Raw genomic sequence first — 26,166 nt, 5'->3', positions numbered from 1 at the left:
TATTACAGAAACTTTGTTTTTGATTCAGAACTTAATATATCCTATTAAATCAGAAAATAAAAAGAAATGGCATTGACAAAATTATTGAACAGCAAGGTCTCTGGAGATGGACTTGTAGCCTTGAAATTATTAGCCTTGAGAGAATTTACTTGTAGCCAAGTAAATTAGGTATTAGGTGTGATCATGCGAAGCTATAGAAAGTTGTTTTTATGCCTCCGCCCCCGAAGGTGGCTGGAGGCGTTATGTTTTCAGGTTGTCCGTCCGTCCGTATGGGCTAAACCTCGTTTTTCTCAGCAACCACATGTCCAATTGAGACAAAACTTTCAGCGTAGGAGTGACACCCATGCAGAATTTTTTTATGATAATTGTGACGTCATAGGTCACGTGGTATGGCAGCCATCTTTGATTGAAAGCAAATAATTGTAAAAATATTTATCGGAAACCGCTGAATGGACAAATTTGAAACTTGGCACATTGTCAAGTACTCTCAATGTGGAACAAAAGCATGATAATGATGACATCATAGGTGAAGTGGTATACCAGCCAAAAATGTTTTAATAGACTTCCTTATCCTAAAAATCTGAAATTGCATGCACATGATCTATGACAGATTTGTATTGAAATATTAAATTTATGACATCATAGGTCACATGGTTTGGCAGCCATATTGGATTGAAGAAAAATATTAAATAATTATATCTCTGAAACCGCTCACCCTATTGATGCGAAATTTTACAAATATCATCTAACAGCACTGTTGCATATAGGTGAAAATGATGATGTCATAGGTCACGTGGTTTGGCAGCCATCTTGGATAGAAAAAACGAACCTTATCCGATAAACACGAAACTTCACAAACATGATCCCCTACCCATATATATGCAGAGTGTACATTTTTGATGTCATATGTCACGTGGTTTGACAGCCATATTAGCTTGAAAGTCGATATTTTAAAAAAAACCCTTCTCCAAAATGCTTCACTGATCGATGTTTAACCTGTCCTGTGGTAAAAATGTCATCTCTCTATAATTCCAGTAATCTCTGTGTGTCTGTATGCGACCGCTGTTTCTCGACAACTACCAGTCCGATATACTTGAAACTTGCCAGGTATATTGCTGGGGACCCGAGGATGTGCCTTTTCAGGGTTTGAAATTAATCGGACAAGTGGTTCCCAAGGTATGGTCACCGTACTCGCAAGCCGTTCGCTTTGGCTTTGCGAATGGACCAAACCATTTCATGTAAATAGAGGGGGGGGGGGGGTTCTGTGGTCGTTACTGCCACGTGGTTTCAAAGTTTTTTTTTGTTGTTGTTGTTTGCACGCATGTTTTTTTGCACGCACGTACGGGCAAGCACGTACGGGCAAGCACGTACGTGCGGGCACGCCCTAGTACTTCAAAACAGCTGAAGGGATTTAAACCAAACTTGTTTATTTTTAGGACAGTGAACGAGGGCGTCTACCCATTGTTATGGGCAGGGACTACACGTAGGCATATTGGCGACACAGTCGCATTGCTCTAGTTTTTTTTCTCATAGTTTATAAAAAGTATTTGGTTTTTATTCATTCTTTTTTATTACAACATGCATTGAGGACGAAGAGCCCCTACAACAATAAAGCAGCTGAGATGTATTTATTGAGCCCTACAAATTTAGGGTGGGCTTCAAAAAATCAAAATGCAGATTTTCTCCGGGACATGGTCTATTTTTGTTCCTTTTGGTGTCAAAGGAAAGCACACCAAATTTGAATGGAATCCAATAATATGTAGGGGTGCCACATCAGTGATGAATTTTCCCCCATGCAAAAATAGGAATTCCCATTTTTTGGGCTGTACATACACAAAATAAATACATAATTATATATATACATTAAATATAATATTAAAAATAAATATATAGTAAATATACATTAAATAATAAATATACATAAATACACATTATACATTATATATATACAATATATTATACATACAGTTTTGAGACTTCCTATGATCACTATCTGGGCAATTTTCATGCATGTTTTGTACAGGTTCCCGGGGTCAGGGGTACGCTTTTTTAGTGTGTAATATGTAGGCCTAACTTATTGACTGTGGCTCTTTTGTAGAGAGTGACCCTGTGGAGTAAGAATTAACAGGATTTTACCCACATTCTTGCTTATTTTGCAGATATGGCATGTGCTAGTACCAGTGTTTCATTGAAAACTCGGGCTCAGGATAATGTGTATCTCATTGGGTCCACTTCTGGAGATGCCATCAAAGGTGCCAAGCTCCCGACTGTGCATAAATCTCTTGTCCTGTTTTTCCATCACCTGAAGAAGGAGAATCGCACTGCCCGGGAGAGTGCAACCCTCACCATTGAAGAGGTTGTGAAGATCTGGGAAAAAGCTCACCTACCTACAACGACGAAGCAGCACTGCATCCATCGTTTGGAGAGGCTATATGAAGAATGGAGGAGCCTCCAAAAAGGTGCAAAGCGGGGTGGTGCGACCCAAGAGAAAAAGGAAGCATCCTTCAAGGCCTCCTTGGAGAAGACGTTTGATCTTAGGCATGCAGATTCGGAGGCCATAATCACCAACCCCGAGGACAGGAAGTTTCTTCACGATCAATTCTCAGAGAGGAAGGCTTCAATGGGATCTGTAGACACTGTGTTGGAAGCAAAAACGTTCTTGTGTGTTTGAAAGATCAGCAGCCACGAGATGATTATCGTGAACTCCTAGAACTGACTGTCATCTACATGGGAGGAATCCCACCTCGTGGAATCCGGATCATGGCTCCAGGAGCAATGCACAGAGCCAGATGGATGGCAAAAGCACTATATTCACTACAGGTGTTCATGTTTCGGTCAGAGTTCCACTTGACACTTCGAGAGGCAAGAGAACTCCGATCCTTCAACATTTTTGTCTGCCTTGTGTATGTACAGGCTTGGTTTCGGGCTCCACAAGCTATTGAGGCTCCCCTGAATGACATTAACCTCTTCAAGAAGTTGGAAAAGTTTGAACAAATCAATCAGAAGATGGCTCAGGCAGCCTTGAAGGCACTTGGCCGCCACACGTGGTACATGAGCCCAGTACTAGTGGCATTTGCATTCTTTGACACCAGAATTGATAAAGAAAGCAAGATCAATATGATTTAAGCATTGAAAAATGACGGTGAAAACCCCTCTCCAAAGAGACCAGCTATCAAACGAGGAACCGCCCTGTCAATCGCTGGCCTCATAACAAAACACACCAAGCATTTCTTCAGCATCCTAGGGACCCCAACTGATTGGATGGATAAGGATCCTGGTTCATGGGAGCAAGAAACCAGCTTTCAGGAAGCAAAGAAAGCCGCCAGTGGCTTAGTCGTGGTGAACGACAGGGCAGAAAGGGGTGTCGCATTGATACAAGACTACAATAAGCTCCTTACAAAGGATGAAGAGCAAAAGCAAGCTCTGCTTCAAGTTGTTGCTGCTCACAGGAAGATGTACCCCGATGCCAAGAAGGCAACAGTGGTGAAACAGGCCCAGAAATAGGAGTTACATTTCTCATTATATTTGGGTTTTTTAATATTATGTGATATGGTGTCTCTTCATTTTATGAACTGAACATTTGGATTGTTATCATTGAATTTGAGTTTTCATATCAATATAGTGCTATTTGTGCAGCTATTGTAACTTGTGTTTGCTAGAATACAAAGAAAGTGAGTGGAGGGTGGATTTTCATAAAACAAACTTCTGGTTTTGCTTTCGATCCATATATAGAAAAGTTTTGTAGACACCTTTAGTTTGAAGGCTGATGTGGCACCCCTAAATAAAATCAGATTGCTTTCATATTTGGTGTCGTTTCATTTTCGAACAAAAGGAACAACATAAAGCCATGTCCCAGTAAATATTTAAAAAAAATTATTTTGAGCACCACCCTACCCTACATGTATTTCATAGAAATGCTTGTACCAAAAATGTACTGTTAAAAAAAAAGATATACATATATACATATATACATATATGTAAATGAACCAATATCACAGACACAAAAGGATATAAAGTATGATATCGGAATTTAGATGTTATTAACCCTATAGATAGGTGTACCCATGGGTATACCAATTCTGTACAGATGGGTATACCCAGGGGTGCACGCATCTATGGTTAAGGAGCAAATCATGGAAAAGGAGTTTTTTTAAACCTGGAATATGTTGCCCAATCCACAATGACGGCATGTGTACTTTGAGACATCTATGTGCAACATCTGTGGACCTGCATTTGTTCTAATAGACAAGCTGCAGACGTAATATATTTGCAGTTTAAACTGATAAGCCCTTGTTTAGAATAAACCTCTCTCTCGAAATGCTTCAACACCTGTGGGATATTTTCAACCTTATCACAGTCAAACAAGTGATCAAACATGCCCGGGATAAGATTTGCCTGAGCAAAGTCCATTTAGATGCTACTGGATATCTCAATTATTATCATAACCATACACAATGTCCCAACAGCTCATAGAGTAGGGATGATTGACCCAACTTTTCACAAACTTACTGGCAAGGCTTGACGTTTGACTGAAAACCCTGCTCTTAGTGGCCTTGAGAATCAAACTCACACCAGCGAGGTGACTCACAGAAGCTTTACCACTCAGGGGTTCCCAACCTTGGATTCACAACCCCATTTGGAGTCGTGATGATTCAAAATTGAGCTGAGAAGCCATGTGGCAGTATAGTTGTTATTATCATGACTATATTAAAAAGGGAGCAGCATTGAGGTACCATTGCAACAACTTGAAGGAACTGCGCTCCAACGCGAGTCGAAAGAATTGACGCGACCAAAGACGGAATTCGTCCGAGTTGCTTTATTGAAACAAAACAGCTCAGGTATTCTGACAAGCCCGTTTATCGGGCAGCAATATATATACACATTTATGTCGGGAAGTTTGCCCGGCAAAAGCTATACCAGGCATGCCCGGGTGTCAAGGGCGAGCCTTGGAAAGGCGAGTCTGGACCTGCCCGGGCGTGTTTGGCTGCGGCCTGGCAAGTCGAGGCTGGGCGTGCCGGGCGCTCTGGGCGAGCCCTGGAAAGGCGATAGCGGGCATGCCCGGACGCTCTGGGCGAGCCCTGGAAAGGCGATAGCGGGCATGCCCGGACGCTCTGGGCGAGCCCTGAAAAGGCGATAGCGGGCATGCCCGGGAAAGACGAGACCGGGCGTGCCCGGGAGGTTCGGGCGTGCCCGGGAACAGTGAGTCCGGGCATGCCCGGGAGAGGCGCGTCTGGCCGTGTTCTGGCCGGTGCAAGGCGATTGTGTGCATCCAGCGGTAACCGCTACAAACTCAAGATTATTTCATGTTGTATTTCCTGTATGTTAAATCATCAGCAGCTGTGGAGATAAAACTGCCTCAAAGGAAAGTCAGTCAGCCATGTACTACATCTAACATGTCCTTATAACCTCAAGAGTAGTGTCTGAGATGTGATTTGTGGCCTACTATAAAACTTTGGTTGGGTCAAGTGTGCCCTCAAACCCTCCCCAACAACTCCAAGATGCATGCGTTCTTCGCGTAACCCATTCCTAGTTCAACTCTCAACAACCAGAAAAAGTGCACACCTCAACTCCTTCATTCCTATTTTATCCTGGTTGTGGATATGCCTTGCAAAGATAGTTCAATCACAGACTTCCCTTCAGGGTCTCAAGCAGGTGGTGCACCATATTCCTCACATCCTCCCCCATCCATGCTCACAATCATTTCCACATCCATTATTCCTCCGAACCTAACCCTTTTATGTGCAAGTTTCTGTGTTTTCTCCTTTCCCCTCCTCTTTTCCTTGCTTATTGTGTTCAACTTTGGCCCATTATCAGTTCACTGCGTTTTACCATCAGTCACCTCATTCTTACAGGAGCTTCAATTTTGTATAGAAGAGACAAAAAACATACAATAAAGGGAGCGGCAGACAAGAGGAGAGAGAGGGAAGCACACAAGCACAACAACAGTAGAGAAAAGGGACGTCAGTAGATCTGTGGAGGGAGAGGGCTGGGGGAGGGAGGGAGAGGTACACGGTATAAAGCAAATGAACACTACTAGCAATTTCAGTAACTAGTGAGGTACCCGTGCTACGCACGGGTGGGGGGCCAGAAGCAAACAGACAATGCAGAAACGGCGAATGCTAAAGCATACAACAAAACAAACAACATGCATTTTAAGGCCATTTTCCCTGCTAGAGCGGGGGTTAGCCTTGCGGTCCCCATGACAATCTTCTCCATCTTGCCCTATTTTCTGCATCTCTCCTTGTTAACCCCCTGGCCCGCATTTCTTCTTCCACAATCTTTAGCCAGGTCTTTCTCGGTCTTCCCCGTCCTCGACTTCCTTCTACATTCATTTCCATCACTCTTCTCAACCAGTCACTTTCATCCTTCCTCAACACATGACCAAACCATCTCAACCTGTTCCTCTTCACAACATCAATCACAGGCTCTATTCCCATCATTTTTCGCAATTCATCATTTGTCTTCCTCTCTCTCAACGATACTCCGCACATCCATCGAACCATTCGCATTTCCACCCTTTCCAACCTTCGTTGCTGCTCTACGTTCATTACCCATGTCTCGCTCCCATAAATCATAACACTTCTCACACATGCAGCATACACCTTTCCCTTCAGCTTCAACGACACTCCCCTCCTCATCAATACGCCACTCAGTTCCCGAAACTTCTTCCATGCACATCTCACTCTAGCAACCGTTGCCGAGTCTGATCCACCTTCTCCATTCAGCATGTTTCCGAGGTAGCAAAATGTTTTTACACCTTCCAGCTTCACGCCGTCTCCAAGATCCAACTCAACATTTCCTCCATCTGCAGCTCCCTCTGTGCACACCTTACATTTGAATGTAGCTGCCACACTGGTTAATGACCCTCAGACCACTACATTTTTGATGAACCCACTCAGCGCACATTGTACATTGAATGGAGTTCACTCCGACACCCTTCCTGCACACAGCTTCCGATATTCACCTTCAGACCTTTTGTCTCCATACATTCCTTCCACTTGTTCTTCTTTTCCTTCAGTCTAATTTCCATCACTCTTCTCAACCAGTCACCTTCATCCTTCCTCAACACATGACCAAACCATCTCAACCTGTTCCTCTTCACAACATCAATCACAGGCTCTATTCCCATCACTTTGGCCAAAGTACTGTCTTTCCCTCGCGGTCCCCCTGTGCTGTCTTTCCCTCGCGGTCCCCCCTGTCCTGTCTTTCCCTCGCGGTCCCCCTGTGCTGTCTTTCCCTCCCTCGTGGTCCCCCTGTACTGTCTTTCCCTCGCGGTCCCCCTGTGCTGTCTTTCCCTCGCGGTCCCCCTGTGCTGTCTTTCCCTCGCGGTCCCCCTGTGCTGTCTTTCCCTCACGGTCCCCCTGTGCTGTCTTTCCCTCGCGGTCCCCCTGTGCTGTCTTTCCCTCGCGGTCCCCCTGTACTGTCTTTCCCTCGCGGTCCCCCTGTGCTGTCTTTCCCTCGCGGGCCCCCTGTGCTGTCTTTCCCTTGCGGTCCCCCTGTACTGTCTTTCCCTCGTGGTCCCCCTGTGCTGTCTTTCCCTCGGGGTCCCCCTTTGCTGTCTTTCCCTCGTGGTCCCCCTGTGCTGTCTTTCCCTCACGGTCCCCCTGTGCTGTCTTTCCCTCATGGTCCCCCTGTGCTGTCTTTCCCTCGTGGTCCCCCTGTGCTGTCTTTCCCTCGCGGTCCCCCTGTGCTGTCTTTCCCTCGTGGTCCCCCTGTGCTGTCTTTCCCTCGTGGTCCCCCTGTACTGTCTTTCCCTCGCGGTCCCCCTGTGCTGTCTTTCCCTCGCGGTCCCCCTGTACTGTCTTTCCCTCGTGGTCCCCCTGTGCTGTCTTTCCCTCGTGGTCCCCCTGTGCTGTCTTTCCCTCGCGGTCCCCCTGTACTGTCTTTCCCTCGCGGACCCCCTGTACTGTCTTTCCCTCGCGGTCCCCTTGTGCTGTCTTTCCCTCGTGGTCCCCCTGTACTGTCTTTCCGTCGTGGTCCCCCTGTGCTGTCTTTCCCTCGTGGTCCCCCTGTCCTGTCTTTCCGTCCTGGTCCCCCTGTGTTGTCTTTCCCTCGTGGTACCCCTGTGCTGTCTTTCCCTCGTGGTCCCCCTGTGCTGTCTTTCCCTCGTGGTCCCCTTGTGCTGTCTTTCCCTCGTGGTCCCCCTGTGCTGTCTTTCCGTCGTGGTCCCCCTGTGCTGTCTTTCCGTCGTGGTCCCCCTGTCCTGTCTTTCCGTCCTGGTCCCCCTGTGTTGTCTTTCCCTCGTGGTCCCCCTGTGCTGTCTTTCCCTCGTGGTCCCCCTGTGCTGTCTTTCCCTCGTGGTCCCCCTGTCCTGTCTTTCCCTCGTGGTCCCCCTGTGCTGTCTTTCCCTCGTGGTCCCCCTGTACTGTCTTTCTGTCGTGGTCCCCCTGTGCTGTCTTTCCCTCGTGGTCCCCCTGTACTGTCTTTCCGTCATGGTCCCCCTGTGCTGTCTTTCCCTCGTGGTCCCCCCCTGTGCTGTCTTTCCCTCGTGTTCCCCCTGTGCTGTCTTTCCCTTGTGGTCCCCCTGTGCTGTCTTTCCCTCGCGGTCCCCCTGTGCTGTCTTTCCCTCGTGGCCCCACTGTGCTGTCTTTCCCTCACGGTTGTCAGCTCTTTCACGAGCCTCGATTCAGTATACAAAAAAAAGTCCATCCATACTGTCCGCAATCAACACCAGATCATCTGCATACAACAACTCCCACGGTAAACCCTCCTTTACGTTCTGAGCCAGCACCTCCATCACAGCTACAAATAGTAGTGGACTTAGTACCGACCCCTGATGCACTCCCACCTTCACCTCAAACTCACCACTGTTCCCGTCCTTCGTCCTTACAGCTGTGCGCGCTCTTTTGTACATTGCAATCACGACTCTGATCAACCATTCCTCCACTCCTAACTTCCTCATTGCCCATGTCAATACTTTGCGTGGAACACGATCGAATGCTTTCTCCAGATCAACAAACCCAAGAAACAACTTCTTCCTCTTCTCCATGTACTTCTCCTGCAACTGCCTCACAATAAAAAGCGCGTCTGTCGTTCCTCTTCCTGGCATAAATCCAAACTGCATTTCATCGATCTTCACTTTCTTCCTGATCCTCCTCTCCAACACCCTTTCCAATACCTTCATTCCATGCTCCAATAACTTTATCGCTCGGTACGAGCCACACTCTAGAGGGTCACCTTTCCCCTTGTATAGAGGGACGAGGGTACTCAGTTCCCAATCCACTGGAATGCGGCCTTCTTTCACCGCCAGATTACAGATCTCTGTCATTCTCTTCACACCCCAACTTCCTGCTGCCTTCAACATATCTCCCACAACTCCCGTCGGCCCTCCCGCTTTTCTACTCTCCATTGCTTTCATCGCTTCCTCAACTTCCTTCTCAGTTATCTTCTCTGCCGGTCCTAAAACTGGGTTACTCTCGATGTTGCCATCCCATTCATTCTCTGTATTCAACAGCATTTCCATATATCTTTTCCATCTTCCTTTAATTCCATCTGGGTCCACAATGATTTGTCCCACTTCATCCTTCAAGCAACTCACCCCCATCACATCACACCTCTCTTTCGCTATCTAATTTGCAATCCTGAATACTGCTCTCTGACCCTCTTCCTAATCCAAGCGTTCTCCGAACATTTTCCTACATGCCTCCTGCGCCTTTACTACCTCTTTCTTTGCAGCCTTCTTGGCTGCCTTATAACTTTCATGCTCTGTTGTTTCTGCTCCCGTACCCTTCGCCTTCTGCCACTCCTTGAACTTCTTCCTCTTCTCGTCAATCCTCTTTCCAACTTCATCATCCCACCACCATGTTTCCGAGTGCCTCGGTGGTTCTTTTGTCCATCCACATACCTCACCAACGGCTCCCAACAGACTAGCTTTCATTGACATCCAACCACTTTCAAGCTCAACCACATCATCGTCTACCCTACTCAGCCTCTCTTTTATTGCCTCCCTTACTATCACCTCTTTCAACCTCCACACCTTCATTCTCGGTTGGTACTTCACCCGCCGAGCTCTCCTCGCACCTTTCATCCTTATGTCGCAGACAACCAAGTGGTGCTGTGAAACACTAAACAGCCTCCTCCCCCGGAATCACCTTTGTGTCCCGGAGGTGCCCCCTATCTCGCCTACGCACCATCAGGTAGTCAACGATGGTGCGTAGGCGAACAAGCTTATTATCCTCTTTCTGGAACTGAGTACTGGTATTACAAATCAACAAATCAGCTCCATCAGCAAACTCCAAAATCCTTTCACCTTCTCCATTTCTCACACCATATCCGTAACCCCCATGAACTCCCTCAAAACCATCCATACTCCTTCCCACATGTCCAATTAGGTCTCCTCCTACCACAACAACTTCCTCATCTTTCACGTTTTCCTTCAGCTTCTCTATCGCACACCAGAACCTGTCCTTCTCTTCATCGCTCCGACCAACCTGCGGAGCATATCCCGAGATGACGTTCACCAAGAGCTTTCCAATCATCATTTTCACCATCATCAACCTATCACTCACTCTAGTCACACTCACCACACTGTTTACAAACTCCTCAGAAAACAGGACACCAACACCATTCACGCCCTCCAGGCACCCTTGCCACACAAACTTGTATTTCTGTCCCTGCCTACCCTTCACCATTCTCACACCACTTCCCTCCCATCTTGTCTCTTGCACACAACATATGTCCACTCTTCTTCTGACCAATACTTCCACCACTTATCCTGATCTCCCTGTCATTGTCCCTATATTCCATGTCCCAAACCTCAGAAACCGATCTCCACTTCAGGCTGTACCCTGCCCATATGTCGTTGTAATTGTCATGGTTCTCTTTTTGAGGCAATGTTTTTTTTATGGCCGGATGCCCTTCCTGACGCCAACCCTCTTAGTCGTCTCTTACGACATGCAGGGATACGGTGTACCTATTCTAATCCAGGGTACACACTGGGAATGCTAAGGCATGAAACCAATAAATTCCACATTGCTGTAGCACCTTCAGTCGCATGACAGACATGGACAGCAAGTTTGTGAAGGACTTCCATGAAAAACGTACCCGTTGGAAAACAAATGGGTACGTTTGTTCCATACCCAGTCCAAGGCGAATCTGCATATGGCGATCCGCGAATTCACGTTTAGAAAGTAGAAACCGTCATGGCATTTCGTCATTCACTTGAACTCAATATCTCTTTTTTCATTCCAAACAGCATAACTCCAATCATAAATGAAATAATATTAATATAAAAAAATAAACTTTAAACAACATTCGTGACATAAACAAATATTTAAATCCTGATGTGAAGTTCTGTACGGTTGGGTGAATACAATTACGAATTCAAAATCGTAATTGTACTCACTCAATTCCAATCATCAATTGAAACTTTAACAAAACGATTAACACGATTAACGTTTTACGATTTAACATTACGATTGAATGACGGTTGTATTTGGATATTATCAAACCCGCGCATTGCCGTCATCTGTCCACTTCCGCATTCGCGGCAGGTTCATAATTGTCATCAAAATCTAAACAGTATTTGTAGAATTTCAATAAAAGCCACATCACTGTTCATATTGGTAAATATTATTCCATCGTGTATGGAAAAACTGGAAAATTGGAAAACTTGGAAAAATTGGAAAAACAAAGCCTATTTTACTCCCAGGGGTCCCAGGAATACCCACCCAAAATATCGTTGCGATCGGTTGAGCCGTTTTTGCGGTACCTTCGAACAGACAGACAGACATTTGGTGAATTATAGTAAGACTAGTGGGGTCACCCGTGGGAATCCCACGGGCATGGACGTGTGTGGCATTTCGACATATTGAGTTAGATGCTGCACCTGCACATTCAGTTTCACAAAATGGTTACTGGCAATTTATCAGATGCACAAATGATGTCATCTACACAATGTATTTACTTCTGATAACATGTGAATGCATGTGCGTGCACGCCCACACACACATATACACATATACACCCACACACATATATACACATACACACATATACACCCACACACACACAAATACACATATATACACACACACACACACACACACACACACACACACACACACACACACACACACACCTGGTTTTTTCATTTCTGTTCCTCACAATTCTGTCTCTCTCTTAGTCACAGACACAGACACACACATCCATGTGCACGCGCGCACACACACACACACACACACACACACACACACACACACACAGTTGTTTTTTTTATTTTTGTTTCTCACAATTCTATCTCTTATGATTTTCAATTCTTATGTGCAACGATGCTCCGATTCTTATGTCCAATTACACACACACACACACACACACACACACACACACACACACACACACACACACACACACACACACACACACACACACACACACACACACACACACACACACACACACACACACACACACACACACACACACACACACACACACACACACACACACACACGTATATATCCCACATCCAACATGTATATACATGTTTAAAGTGTACGTGACCCTCCCTCCTCCCCCCGCCCGGCAACGCCGGGTACTTCTGCTCATAACTAATAAAATAAAAACGAAGAAATATCTCTCAGCAATTTCCCGTCTGTTAATTTATATATTTTACAAATGTGAATTACACGTCCATGCACACGTGAAATGAACACGTGAACCTTTACTTCCGGATAATAATGTTGAATGAAATAAAAACGAAGAAATATATGTCGGCATCATTGTTGACGTTTTTGTGACGACTGTCATCAAACGAAAAAGTAATATATCTTAACGGAAAAGAAAAGCGAATTTTTAATATATGTCGACACGTTGCCGTCGGTATCATGTTGGGCGGTGTATGATACAGCATGACGCGAATTTTAAAAATATATCTCTGCATTTTCCCGCGTGTGTGTGAATGTTCTCAATTATTTCTGACACCGAGTCTAAAACCATCGATAAAAATTAAATCAGATGGTGAATTCGATATAAAATCGTGAGGGTGACTCAATGAATGGGCTTTATTTTAAAGGCCTTTGAGAATTCATTTCGTTCTATAAACAGAAACTTTCATCGGATTTTCTTCCCGTTTTTTTTCAACTGAGTCTAAAACTATGTTAGCGACTGCGAAAAATGAAATGATATATCGAATTAGAATTGAAATAAATCTGTGAGAGAGAAAGACAGCACGGGCCTAACTAAACAGGCCTCAAAGCTATTCGAGAAGGAGGAGTGGGTGGAGCTACTCTGCAAACCGAGTCAGCCACACCCCCCGGACAGACGTCCAACAGACAGAATCATCTACGCCTATTATAATATTGATGAAGTCGGAGCTTGAAAAAAGGTGGATTTGGGGTGTTTTAACAGGGGTAGAAAAGATCAAGGTTTTGTATGGGGGAAGATAAGAGATGGTGGTGAACAGCTGTTTGAAAGACCTGGAGGGAGGAGAGGGATTGAAGAGAGTGTGGGAGTTTGTTCTAGAGGCAGGAGAAAAGAGGAACGAAAGAGTGAAGGTGAGCAGAGAGTCTTGATTTTGGCAGATCTTGTACATCCTGCAAGAATATTTGGGGGACAGAGCACAGACAGAGCTGGGGGAGCAAGGTCGGAGAGGAGTCGGTAGAAGACAGAAAGATCACCAACCTGCCTGCGGTGAGCGAGTGAAAGGCCCTCAGAATCAGCTTCATCACGGAAGATACCAATGATTCTGAGTTGGGAGGGGAAGGTTGAGACGTTGGTGGGGAAGCAGGGTCGGAGGACTTTTGGTGGGAGGATGGGTGGGAGGTTGAGGAGTTGTGGTGGGGGTGGGGGTGTTTGAAGGCTTGTAGTGTGAAGGGGATTGAAGCTTTTGGGTTGGGAGGGGGAGGTTGAGTAAATCTCGAAGTCCTCAGACTTGGGGATTGTAAGTGGGGAGGGGCAGTGGAGGGTGGGAGGGGGGGAGGGGTTGGTATGGACATGAGATTTTAAATTGTGCGGATGTTTCATGGGTCCCTCGTATCATTAGGATGAGTGCTGAAGTGGCTAGTGCGAACACAGAAACGACTGCAAGTTAGCCTGACTTCTTGAAATAAATTATCGAAGAAGGTGGCTATTGTTACAATATCTGGTGAGTGTTATAATATATAACTCCATTTAATTATCTGGATTTTGTGCACCTGTACTGTTTTATGATTTAAATATTTATTTTATCTTATAATTATTTGTTTTGTGGTGAAAATATCGACCACGAAACTCTGCAGGAACGTAACCCCTATTTATATCATTATGTCGATGGTAAAAATGAATTAACTTTAAGTCACACTTTCCAGGAACATGTCCTCGATGTAAAGTGAGGATTTCCTATAATCTTTTTTCCCCAACAGTTTTATGTCTTTTTGTTTAAGAAAAAGCACTTTGATAAGTGTGCAGGAACATTTGTATTCTCTATTTTTGCACTTTAAATGATGAACAACTGCCGACATACAATTTCCTTTCATAAAGATTTTCAGCTCATTGTGATGGAAAATGATGTAACAAAAAACAATACCACACACACACACACACACACACACACACACACACACACACACACACACACACACACACACACACACACACACACACACACACACACCTACCCCATAGTTATGAACAATTTCATCCTTTTCAAGCATCCCTTCCTCATAAGCCGCCACCAATGGACAGAGACGTCGTGTGTCTGCCTGCACAAGCATCAAAAATGTTTTCACTTGTGAACAAAAAAAATGTGTAAATATTTATTTCTTTTTTTGTATATACAAAATCAAGGCTCATGGAAGAGCAAGAACACAGAATGGAATAGAACATAGTAGCTAAAGCACAGTAGAAAGTGGGGAAACACACCAACAACAGCGAGATGGAGGGACACAACATTGCATGCGGTTATCTATGAAAGGATGGGTCACTGATCCCATAGCAGTACCAGTAGGTGCTCCAACTATGATCACCAAATACAATCTCGGACAACTTGCTGCCTTAAATCAAAATCAGACACGTTAAAACAGTTTGGCTTTTCACATATTGTTTGCTCACCAGCCATTGAGGAAAAGTTTCATCACTTGTAAACATTTCTTGATGGAAATTCTACAGAACAAACAAAAATGCACATGTTAATCTTTGCATGACAACAACCTGCTAATACTGCTGTGTGCAAAAGAAAAACTTTTGCCGATATTTACAGTTCGACAGTTGGGGATATACTGTACCGTACTGTATAAGTAGTGGGCAAAGGGTTAATGTTTCATGAACTTCTTTTGAAAAGACTCGTCTTCAAAACAACAACAACCCTTTTATGGTATCACAAGCGCTGCAGTGATATCACTGGACATTTCATCATCTTTTTCTTGAAATGATTGATCATCATATTTTACATATGAAAATATCATCTTTCATGTTTGTTTGTTTTTTACCAAATTGATAATGATACCATTGCACCTCTTGTGACTCCATTTACAACACTGCCTATTTCTAATTGAATTCCGTCCAACTCCTTTTCCATGTATTGAACAAACTCCTTTCCTTTCTTCTTATTCACTACTCACCATAACCTTCATTTTATTAATGTTGACACGCAAACCTTTATTCTCTTTCAATTTTCCATTTTTAAAACGTCTTCCGCTTCTTCTTCAATTCCAGGATTCAATACCAAGTCATCAGCGTATTATAACTCGCATGGAAATCGCAATTCCACTATTCGTCAATTCTTCCATCACTAATACAAACAGCAGATTGCAAACATCAGCATTCAAGAGATGCCTTCAAAACAGAATCTTAATTCACCGAAGTAAATCTGCAAAAGAAGTGCGAAATTGTTATTCCTTTTGTTTCTCCACAGAGGTTGAGGCTCAAGAAAAAAGCTAAACAACAGAGAGTGGAGAGTCAAAACCGACGTCGAGGCCAAGAGGACAATTTTTCAAGAACATGACAATTACAACAACAACAACAACAGGCATTTTAAAAGGCCATTTCCCCTGCAAGAGCGGGGGTTAGCCTTGCGGTCCCCATGACAATGTTCTCCATTTTGCCCATTTTGCCCATGACAATTAGAAAGACAATTTTTCAATTAAATAAATTATAAAAGAATATTTAAAACCTTGAGCCTTTCCCACCATCCCCATCACCCAGAACAGGCGATCATATTGAAGAATCAAATACATCGCTGCAAGTTTAAGATACGTGTGATTGGTCCCCTTCCTTGTCCATTAGAGTTTTTCAAAAAAGGCGAGGATGTAAAGCTTTTACCTGTGCTTCATTCAAGCCGTGCTGTGCACGATAATGTCCCAATTCCAAACTCAAACGGTGCACCATCAGCTTGAGTGTTCTGTTCTCCTCCAACAGATCCTGGTTGGCCCACTCCTGCTTCAACTGCTGACCTATAAGAATGATATTGAACATTTCCATCAAAACATGAACCTTGGGAATTCTGGATGTTCTGGGGTTAAAATTGGAGCCTTGAAAATTAAGGTGCAGTATTTCTGGTTTATACCTAGTTTCGTTGCATCCATGACAGGAAAACAGAAAAGAAAAGGAGATTAGTCTTTGCAGAAAAGGCAAATGTCCCCAATCCCTCTCGTACTTTCGGAATCTTTCACCCCCTAACTGAAAACATTCTACAGCACAGGAACTTCCCTCCTACCAAGGTGGAGAAAACCTACCCTCTGACTCAATGCTCAAATACTCGAAACTGTTCATTTTCCTTGCCTACTCATGTTTCTCTGCTCTTTTATGGGTCAGTTTCTGAGGGTTGCCAACATACCTCATGGACAATTGCCAAGGTTACCATCATTCATAAGAACGGTGCCAAAACTGACCTTCTTGATTCCAAACAAGTCAGCCTTCTCCCCATCATCTGCAAAATGATGGATTGGATAATCCCAGCAGATCTCAAGCCAAATATTTTCTCTACTCTTTGATCTCCAGCCATCAATTTGGTTTCTGCCATGATCATTCCACCTTAGACATGCTGCTTCCTGTGTGAGCAATTGATGGATGTCCTCAATATCAAACAAGAGGTCGGGGCTAAGTCAATGGACATCTTGCTGAGACCCCATTCCCACCATCCTCCAAATACTCCTCTCCCTACACTGTGGTGCATCTGTTTCTCATCATCTCATCTATATCGTCTGCTCATACATTTCTCCCAACACCCTCCCAGGTCGTTCTGCTTTTCCATGAAATGCGATGTCTGTATTTAAAAAAAGAACAATACAAATTCAAACGCTTGAGTACTACTTCCGAAGACAAAATGAAAATCAATTCTGTCCCTCCCCTCACAACATATACTCAATGTATTGCTTTTTGAAACATGACATTTCACTGATTCATGAAACTAAACAGTTGAGAAAGTTGGCAAAGACAAAAGCCATCATTTTTTCATTCAATTCAGCATCTGCAGCACCTGGCTGATGGTTGCATCACAATTCTGGTGGCATGGGTAATCTGCTAATGCAGTAGACCACTGATTAGGGCAGGAATTTAGGATTTGGCCCGAGTACCAGCACATAATGGTCCACATTTTTGAGAAAGGTACGAGCACCATGACATGTTTAATATCCACAAGCTAATGATTAACATCCCATCCAAAGTATGTACAGTACTCAATGATGAAACATCCGGCCGTGAAGCACCACGACCAACTTTTAAAGCAAGGCCGATAATCAAACTCTAATGAGACAACTCAAAAGCGAGTTTGTTTCCTCTGAGCTATTGTGAATCGCGCCATGGTTTTGATGAAACCAAAAAATTCAAAAGTGCAATCCAAGGTTAAATCCAATTGGCTGATAGAAGTGAAAGTGGTTAAAACATGGCATTAATCTCTGCCTTACCATCAGCAAGAGGCCATTTTCCATCTTCCACTTCACTCTCCTGTGCTTGCAGATGAGTTCTCGAGTCTACAAGACTTGTCGTACGAGATCTCCTCTCTTTCCGCTTCAAAGAGTCTGGTTTACGAGCTGGTAAAGAGGACTGGTGATCCGGCAGCTCTCGATGATCAGGTGAAGGTGCAACTTTATATTTCATGCCCTGAAGATCTTTACGACTCTGTGTCATGGGTTCTTCAGGTTCAATGAGCTGAGATTTTAGAGTGGCCATTGGTGATGGGTGGTGAATTGATGAAATTGTGGTGAATTGCTGCAAAGCATTGCTGGCACGAAGCTCACCTGCCAAAAGGTCAGAACAAAGGTGCACATACCTGTCAGTAGATGTACTCAGAAGGCATTCCAAATCTCCCTTCAGGAAATAAATTACAAAACAAATCCATACATTGGATAAATTATCACTTAATTTTGCCAATGAGTGATGTAATTTCGTAACCACAAAAGCAGCATAATTCTCACTACATTGTGTGATAATTACCGTTTCCATGGAGAAAATTTAAATTTGGACAATATTTGGAAATAACATTTTTTGTGACACGTTGTAGTACAGTCCATGCAACGAATGTCACGCTCACACATATGTGTATAAGAATCTGGAATTTGTGATATTCTGATATTGTGTTAACTTAAACTACGTAGAGCTGAGATATCTTTGGGCAGTATGCTCATGCAACTTGGGGGAGAAAATGAATCAAATTATATAGTTTAGTGTCTGTTGAACTGCATTTGGTTTGCAGAATTGAGAGACAATGTTTCAGCATCCTGCCAAAGAAGTGATTTCAGGAATGGAAGTGACGCTTTATGGACAAATTATTGACATTGTGCGTGGACGCCATTTCCGCATAGAGAATGGTGCGCTGTGTGCTACATTGTATTATGAATAGGAATGACCGAGTTGTGTGACTAGAAACACCCGCTCCCTTTCGGAGCAGCCTGGAGGGTGGGGGGGGGGGGGGGGGCGGGGGGGGGGGGTAAATATATTTAGTACCGTGGCTAATAAGCAGGGGTCAGTAAACCACTTGCACTGTGGCATGTATACAGGCGACAATCCCAAGTCGTCTTCCACCCACTATTATATTAGCTATGGAGATGTGGATTGAATCAACCTGAGTCTGAGAGTGAAGGTGACACATGGCCTTCTGAAGTCATCACTACCAGTTAGCATACAGAAAGTGGAGAGGCCGTCTGTGGAATCAACCAAAAATGTTCCTCCCCTCCCACTACCCCCATTCCCATTGTGTGTGAGAGGGGGTGGGAGGAAAGGAAGCAAACATGACCCCCAGATTGGCCGCTTTGATGTGTGGACTAGTCCAAAATAGATGAGGGTCTTCCACTGGCGAGCCATATGCCACACACGTATCCCTATTACCTATCCTTAATACAGTACATGTTCAAAAGTCCTCAGATCTATGCACAATACAAACTGTGTGTGATCTTCTTATAACTAACGACAACTCCCTTTTGTCCCCCTGCCCTTAATAATCATAACAATACCATTATTATTGATCTTTTATTAATTTTTTTTTTTTTAATTATTATTAATTATTATTAACAATTATTAACAATTAATTATTATTAACAATACCATTATTATTAACAATACCATTTGATCTTTTCTACCCCCGCTAATTTCACCCCAATTCCACTTTTTTGAAATACCAACTTCTGTCCTGGAAGTCCTTGGTGTCCTTGTGTTTTATACTTCTCCCTCCCCCCCCCCCCCTTCCCACGCCTCCTCCCCCCAAGCCCTCTCCCTTCCACACATCTCCCTGCTTTCAAATGTTGTGTTTGTGTGTTTCCCCTTCTCTCCCCATCTTGTTTTCCGCTCCCTCTTTTTACATATTTTGTTTGTCTGGTTGATTTGTTTGTGAAGTAAATGTTAGCTCTTTCACGAGCCTTGATTCAGTATACAAAAAAAAAAATTTTTTTTTAGAGAATTTGGATATCGTTTATTTCTTTATACATGGTCTAAGGCTCATAATAGAGCTGACGCTGACGCACGAGCACACACACACACACACACACACACACACACACACACACACACACACACACACACACACACACACACACACACACACACACACACACACACACACACACACACACACACACACACAATGACATACCGACGAGACAAACACTTCACACAGCCACTGAGCTTGGGGGAAGTGCCGTCACTACCGTCACTTCCCGTGATACTCTGGGTACCAGCGACTCAGGAGGAATTTCCTTTGCTCCATGAATGCAAACCGATGGGGATTGTCCGTGCTCTATCCCTTTAAATGCTGAATGTCACGCAAGGAAGCAGCACACGCCATTTTAAAAGTCTTTGTTATGACTCGAACCGGTCCAATCTGGATGGGTGTTTTTTAGGAGACACCATCTCCTTACTGGATGGCTGTTGGCTCCCTACGGGAGCTCATCCGCCCGTTGTCAGGTGTTGTTTTTAATACGGCAGGGAGTCACAGTCACCTTCCCCACTAGCAAAACTCATGAGGGATGTCGGTTTAGTCTTCGACAACCCAACCAAGGGGGAGACAAGATTGCATGTCATGTGTCAATGCAAATGCTTGGTTCTTTAATCCCAGAAAATATGAGTCATTGGGAGTGTTAGATTTGAATCAAGGAAAGTACTTCGCTGCAGCAATGGTTACCCAGTTTCGAAAACAACAAAAAACAAAAACAAAAAAACACAAAAATGATCTTGACAGAATAATTATGCCTCATGGAATTTAACTGGGGAATGAGAGCTGACATAGAGTAATAAATAATTATGGATTCAAAATTGTCCAAATTGTCGTTTCTTAGGGCCAATTTAATTGAGTTATATCATAATGAGTCTCCGGTGTGTAGCCCGGTTTAGAATAGGTACACAGTATCCCTGCGTGTCGTAAGAGGCGACTAAAAGGGTTGGCATCAGGAAGGGCATCCAGCCATAAAAGCATTGCCTCAAAAAGGAAACCATGACAATTACAACTACATATGGGCAGGGTACAGCCCGAAGTACCCGTGGGGGACCCCACTCCATCTCGTCAAAACTCAAGGTGGGGAACCCGATCGAAGCAAGGGTGGAAATCACTCCATTTATGACGATGAAACGTCTGATGCCCGACGTGGAGATTGGTTTCTGAGGTTTGGGACATTGAATGTAGGGACAATGACAGGGAGATCAGGAGAAATGGTGGAAGTATTGGTCAGAAGAAGAGTGGACATATGTTGTGTGCAGGAGACGAGATGGAAGGGAAGTGGTGTGAGAATGGTGAAGGGTAGGCAGGGACAGAAATACACGTTTGTGTGGCAAGGGTGCCCGGAGGGCGTGAATGGTGTTGGTGTCCTGTTTTCTGAGGAGTTTGTAGACAGTGTGGTGAGTGTGACTAGAGTGAGTGAAAGGTTGATGGTTAAAATGATGATTGGAAAGCTCTTGGTGAACGTCATCTCGGGATATGCTCCGCAGGTCGGTCAGAGCGATGAAGAGAAGGACAAGTTCTGATGTGCAATAGAGAAGCTGATGGAAAACATGAAAGATGAGGAAGCTGTTGTGGTAGGAGGAGACCTAAATGGACATGTGGGAAGGAGTATGGACAGTTTTGAGGGAGTTCATGGGGGTTAGGAATATGGTGTGAGGAATGGAGAAGGTGAAAGGATTTTGGAGTTTGTTGATGGAGCTGATTTGTTGATTTGTAATACTCAGTTCCAGAAAGAGGATAATAAGCTTGTTACATACACGTCAGCTGGGTCAGACGACAACCGTTGACTACCTGCTGGTGCGTAGGCGAGATAGGGGGCACCTCCGGGACACAAAGGTGATCCCGGGGGAGGAGGCTGTTTCACAGCACCACTTAGTTGTCTGCGCCATAAGGGTGAAAGGTGCGAGGAGAGCTCGGTGGGTGAAGGACCAACCAATAATGAAGGTGTGGAGGTTGAAAGAGGTGACAGTGAGGAAGGCATTAAAAGAGATGCTGAGTATGGTAGAGGATGATGTGGTTGAGCTTGAAAGTGGTTGGATGTCAATGAAAGATAGTCTGTTGGGAGCCGTTGGTGAGGCATGTGGATGGACAAAAGGACCACCGAGGCACTCGGAAACATGGTGGTGGGATGAGGAAGTTGAAAGAGGATTGACGAGAAGAGGAAGAAGTTCAAGGAGTGGCAGAAGGCGAAGGGTACAGGGGCAGAAAAGGCAGAGCATGAAAGCTATAAGGCAGCCAGGAAGGCTGCAAAGAAAGAGGTAGCAAAGGCGCACGAGGCATGTCGGAAAATGTTTGGAGAACGCTTGGATTTGGAAGAGGGTCAGAGAGTGGTATTCAGGATTGCAAAGCAGATAGCGAAAGAGAGGTGTGATGTGATGGGGGTGAGTTGCTTGAAGGATGAAGTGGGACAAATCGTTGTGGATCCAGAAGGAATTAAAGGAAGATGGAAGAGAAATATGGAAATGCTGTTCAATGCAGAGAATGAATGGGATGGGAACATGGAGAGTAACCCGGTTTTAGGACCGGCAGAGAAGATAACTGAGAAGGAAGTTGAGGAAGCGATAAAAGCAATCAAGAGTAGAAAAGCAGAAGGGCCGACGGGAGTTGTGGGAGATATGTTGAAGGCAGCAGGAAGTTGTTGTGTGAAGAGAATGACAGAGATCTGTAAACTGGTGGTGAAAGAAGGCCACATTCCAGTGGAATGGGAACTGAGTACACTCGTCCCTCTATACAAGGGGAAAGGTGACCCCCTGGACTGTGGCTCGTATCGAGCGATAAAGTTATTGGAGCATGGAATGAGGGTATTGGAAAGGGTGTTGGAGAGGAGTGATAAGGAAGAAAGTGAAGATCGATGAAAGGCAGTTTGGATTTATGCCAGGAAGAGGAACGACAGACATGCTTTTTATTGTAAGGCAGTTGCAGGAGAAGTACATGGAGAAGAGGAAGAAGTTGTTTCTTGGATTTGTTGATCTGGAGAAAGCATTCGATAGGGTTCCACGCGAAGTAGTGACATGGGCATTGAGGAAGTTAAGAGTGGAGGAATGATTGATCAGAGTAGTGATGGCAATGTACAAAACAGCACGCACAGCTGTAAGGATGAAGGACAGAGACAGTGGTGAGTTTGAGGTAAAGGTGGGAGTGCATCAGGGGTCGGTACTAAGTCCACTACTATTTGTAGCTGTGATGGAGGTGCTGGCTCGGAACGTAAAGGAGGGTTCGCCGTGGGAGTTGTTGTATGCAGGTGATCTGGTGTTGATTGCAAAAAATATGGATGGACTGAAGGAGAAGATGAACAAGTGGAAGGAAAGTATGGAGACAAAAGGTCTGAAGGTGAATATTGGAAAAACGAAGGTGATGGCAAGTGTTAAAGCATGTGGTGAGGTGGAAAGAACTGGGAAGTGGCCGTGTGCAGGAAGGGTGTCGGAGTGAACTCCATTCAATGTACAACGTGCGCTGAGTGGGTTCATCAAAAATGTAGTGGTTTGAGAGGTTCATTAACCAGTGTGGCAACTACATTCAAGTGTAAGGTGTGCACAGAGGGAGCTGCAGATGGAGGAAATGTTGAGTTGGATCTTGGAGACGGCGTGAAGCTGGAAGGTGTGAAAACATTTTGTTACCTCGGAGACATGCTGAATGGAGAAGGTGGATCAGACTCGGCAACGGTTGCTAGCGTGAGATGTGCATGGAAGAAGTTTCGGGAACTGAGTGGCATGCTGATGAGGAGGGGAGTGTCGTTGAAGCTGAAGGGAAAGGTGTATGCTGCATGTGTGAGAAGTGTTATGATTTATGGGAGTGAGACATGGGTAATGAACATAGAGCAGCAACGAAGGCTGGAAAGGGTGGAAATGCCAATGGTTCGGTGGATGTGTGAAGTATCGTTGAGAGAGAGGAAGACAAATGATGAATTGTGAAAGATGATGGGAATAGAGCCTGTGATGGATACTGTGAAGAGAAGTTGAGAAGAGAAGAGAAGAAGTTGTTCGTCGGTGGGAGTTTTATTTGTTCATTTATTTTTTAAAGGTAGTCAAATTATTGGTTCCAAGTGCAAATGGCCAAATCTGGCCTTCGTGCGAAGTCCTTCCTTGGCACACCTGAGCTCCTCACCACAAACAAGGCTTTCATCTGCAGCTCAATGGAATACTGTTCCCCCGGTGCTCCTGCCTCGCACCTAGCTCGACTTCACGCTGTTGAAACCAAAGCTTTCAGAATCATTGGAATCTCCTGCGATGAAGCTACTCCGAGGGCCTTTCACTCACTCACCGCAGGCAGGTAGGTGGTCTTTCTGTCTTCTACCGACTCCTCTCCGGCCTTGCTCCCCCAGCTCTCTCTGTGCTGTGTCCCCCCAATATTCCTTCAGGTCGCACAAGATCTGCCAGCAACCCTCTTATGGTTAATCTGCCAAAATCTAGGCTCTCTGCTCACCTTCACTCTGTCATTCCCCTTTTCTCCTGCCTCTGGAACAAACTCCCCCACTCCCTTCAATCCCACTCCTCCCTCCAGGTCTTTAAAACAGCTGTTCACCACCATCTCTTATCTTCCCCCATCCAAAACCTTGATCTTTTCTACCCCCACTAATTCACCCCAGATACACTTTTTCGAAATTCCAACTTCTTTCCTGGAAGTCCTTGCAGTGTCCATATGTTTTATACCTCTCCCACCTCCCCCCAAGCCCTCTCCCTCCCACATTTCTCCCGATGTCCCTGCTCTCAAATGTTGTGTTTGTGTCCTTCCCTCTCTGTCCCCATCTCGTCTACCGCTCCCCTTATTTTGTGTTTTATGTGTTGGTTTGTGTCGGTTTGACTTTTTGTCTGATTAATGTTAGCTCTTTCACGAGCTTCGATCTTGTATCCAACCAAAAAAAAACAAAAAAAAAAAAAAAAAAAAAAAAAACAGGTTGAGATGCTTTAGTCATGTGTTGAGGAAGGTTGATTGTGACTGGTTGAGAAGAGTGATGGAAATGAATGTAGAAGGAAGTAGAGGACGGGGAAGACCGGGGAAGACCGAGAAAGACTTGGCTGAAGATGGTGGAAGAAGAAATGTGGGCAAGGGGGTTAACAAGGGGAGATGCAGAAAATAGGGCAAAATGGAGAAGATTGTCATGGGGACCACAAGGCGAACCCCCGCTCTAGCAGGGAAAATGGCCTTAAAATGCCTGTTGTTATATCATAATGAGTCCCTTTGTAGCTCATGAGAAAACCATTCTCTTCGCATGTAATGAATGATGATGTAGATTGATTATGATGGACAAGAAATAGCATCTCAGAAATCAAATGCTGGTAATTACACCAACACATGAACATTACATATAATTTGACGTGTATCGCCATCATTTTTTACTTTCAAAAGCAAAGTATAGCCATTATCCAAATCTCCTTCTCTAATCTTCTGTCCTTCCTTTTTCCTCATTCCCTCTACATAAGGATTCACATATCTATGCATATCATGTGAATACTCAACACATCTCACGTATAATGAATTCTTATGGCTATTATGACTAAGACAATGCGACGGCCAGACCCATCATGAAAGTATTCCTGGGGGATAAAAATGAGATTTCTAACTTAACAATCGACAGCCAATTGCTATTTTGCATCCATTGCTATTTCCTTACCTGCAGGAGGTCGGTTAGAATTGGGTGGTGGAGAGATCGCAAGAGACGAGGCTTCACAGGGAGAGACATCTGTGAGATCGCTGCTTTCCGATTCCAGCGACTGCATCCGCGGTTAAAAAACAATGCATCATTCATTCCCATTGGTGCATTTACATGTCTTTTGCATTGTGTTATGGCAATGTGAAAAACAAATTATAAAATTGTGAGGCCATGGCTATCGTACATTACCAATCTAACCTGATCTCTATCATCGTGAGGCATTCCTTGGTGAATCGTTCTTTCTTTTTGACCTTCATGTGCAACACCAAGCGGAATCCCAAGTTCGTGACACCGTTTCACTCTTCTCTTGTGCAGCCCCTTAGTCTCTTCCTCCTCTCCCGTTTCCTCGTCAGACTCGGAATGGAGTGTGGCATCGTTTGGAGCTTTGTGTTGATCCTCAGCAAATGTAATTATCTCAACCTCCTCATGTTCTGCCCACGTCACATTGCATCCATCTTCATTCTTACTTATTCTGTAAGTTAGGAAAGACATACATCAATAATAATTAATACAATTCTACTTACACATATGCACACACACCTATATTATTGTTTAAGGGAACCGCACACGTCAGGAATCAATCCTGTGGATAGCCGGCCTCAGGCCATATGTAGAAAGCATGTGGCCAAGCGTAGGTGCAGTGTGCCTCTAGTCTTGCATGTGTAACATGTGCAAA

The 26,166-nt window shown here is 44.5% G+C and overlaps 2 protein-coding genes across 2 annotated transcripts in view; one reads left to right on the top strand and one right to left on the bottom strand.

The window, feature by feature from the left end:
- The window catches only part of LOC137434252 (E3 ubiquitin-protein ligase RNF182-like), a 142,511-nt gene extending 124,519 nt beyond the window's left edge, over positions 1-17,992 (top strand). Inside the window, exon 2 of the transcript XR_010985827.2 lies at positions 17,872-17,992. The gene's annotated coding sequence lies outside the window, so the exon portion shown is untranslated. The remainder of the gene's footprint in view (positions 1-17,871) is intronic.
- The window catches only part of CEP89 (centrosomal protein 89), a 211,511-nt gene that overhangs the window by 132,161 nt on the left and 53,184 nt on the right, over positions 1-26,166 (bottom strand). Inside the window, exons 4-9 of the mRNA XM_068127073.2 lie at positions 25,689-25,962; positions 25,452-25,551; positions 17,820-18,152; positions 16,237-16,367; positions 15,028-15,078; positions 14,595-14,678 (exon numbers count right to left, since the gene is read on the bottom strand). Of these exons, the coding sequence (XP_067983174.2) occupies positions 14,595-14,678; positions 15,028-15,078; positions 16,237-16,367; positions 17,820-18,152; positions 25,452-25,551; positions 25,689-25,962 (973 nt within the window). The remainder of the gene's footprint in view (positions 1-14,594; positions 14,679-15,027; positions 15,079-16,236; positions 16,368-17,819; positions 18,153-25,451; positions 25,552-25,688; positions 25,963-26,166) is intronic.

This window comes from Myxine glutinosa, chromosome 10 (assembly GCF_964187855.1).
Source record: "Myxine glutinosa chromosome 10, kmMyxGlut1.1, whole genome shotgun sequence".
Taxonomy (NCBI): Eukaryota; Metazoa; Chordata; class Myxini; order Myxiniformes; family Myxinidae; genus Myxine; species Myxine glutinosa.
This window is presented reverse-complemented; position numbering and strand designations above follow the sequence as displayed.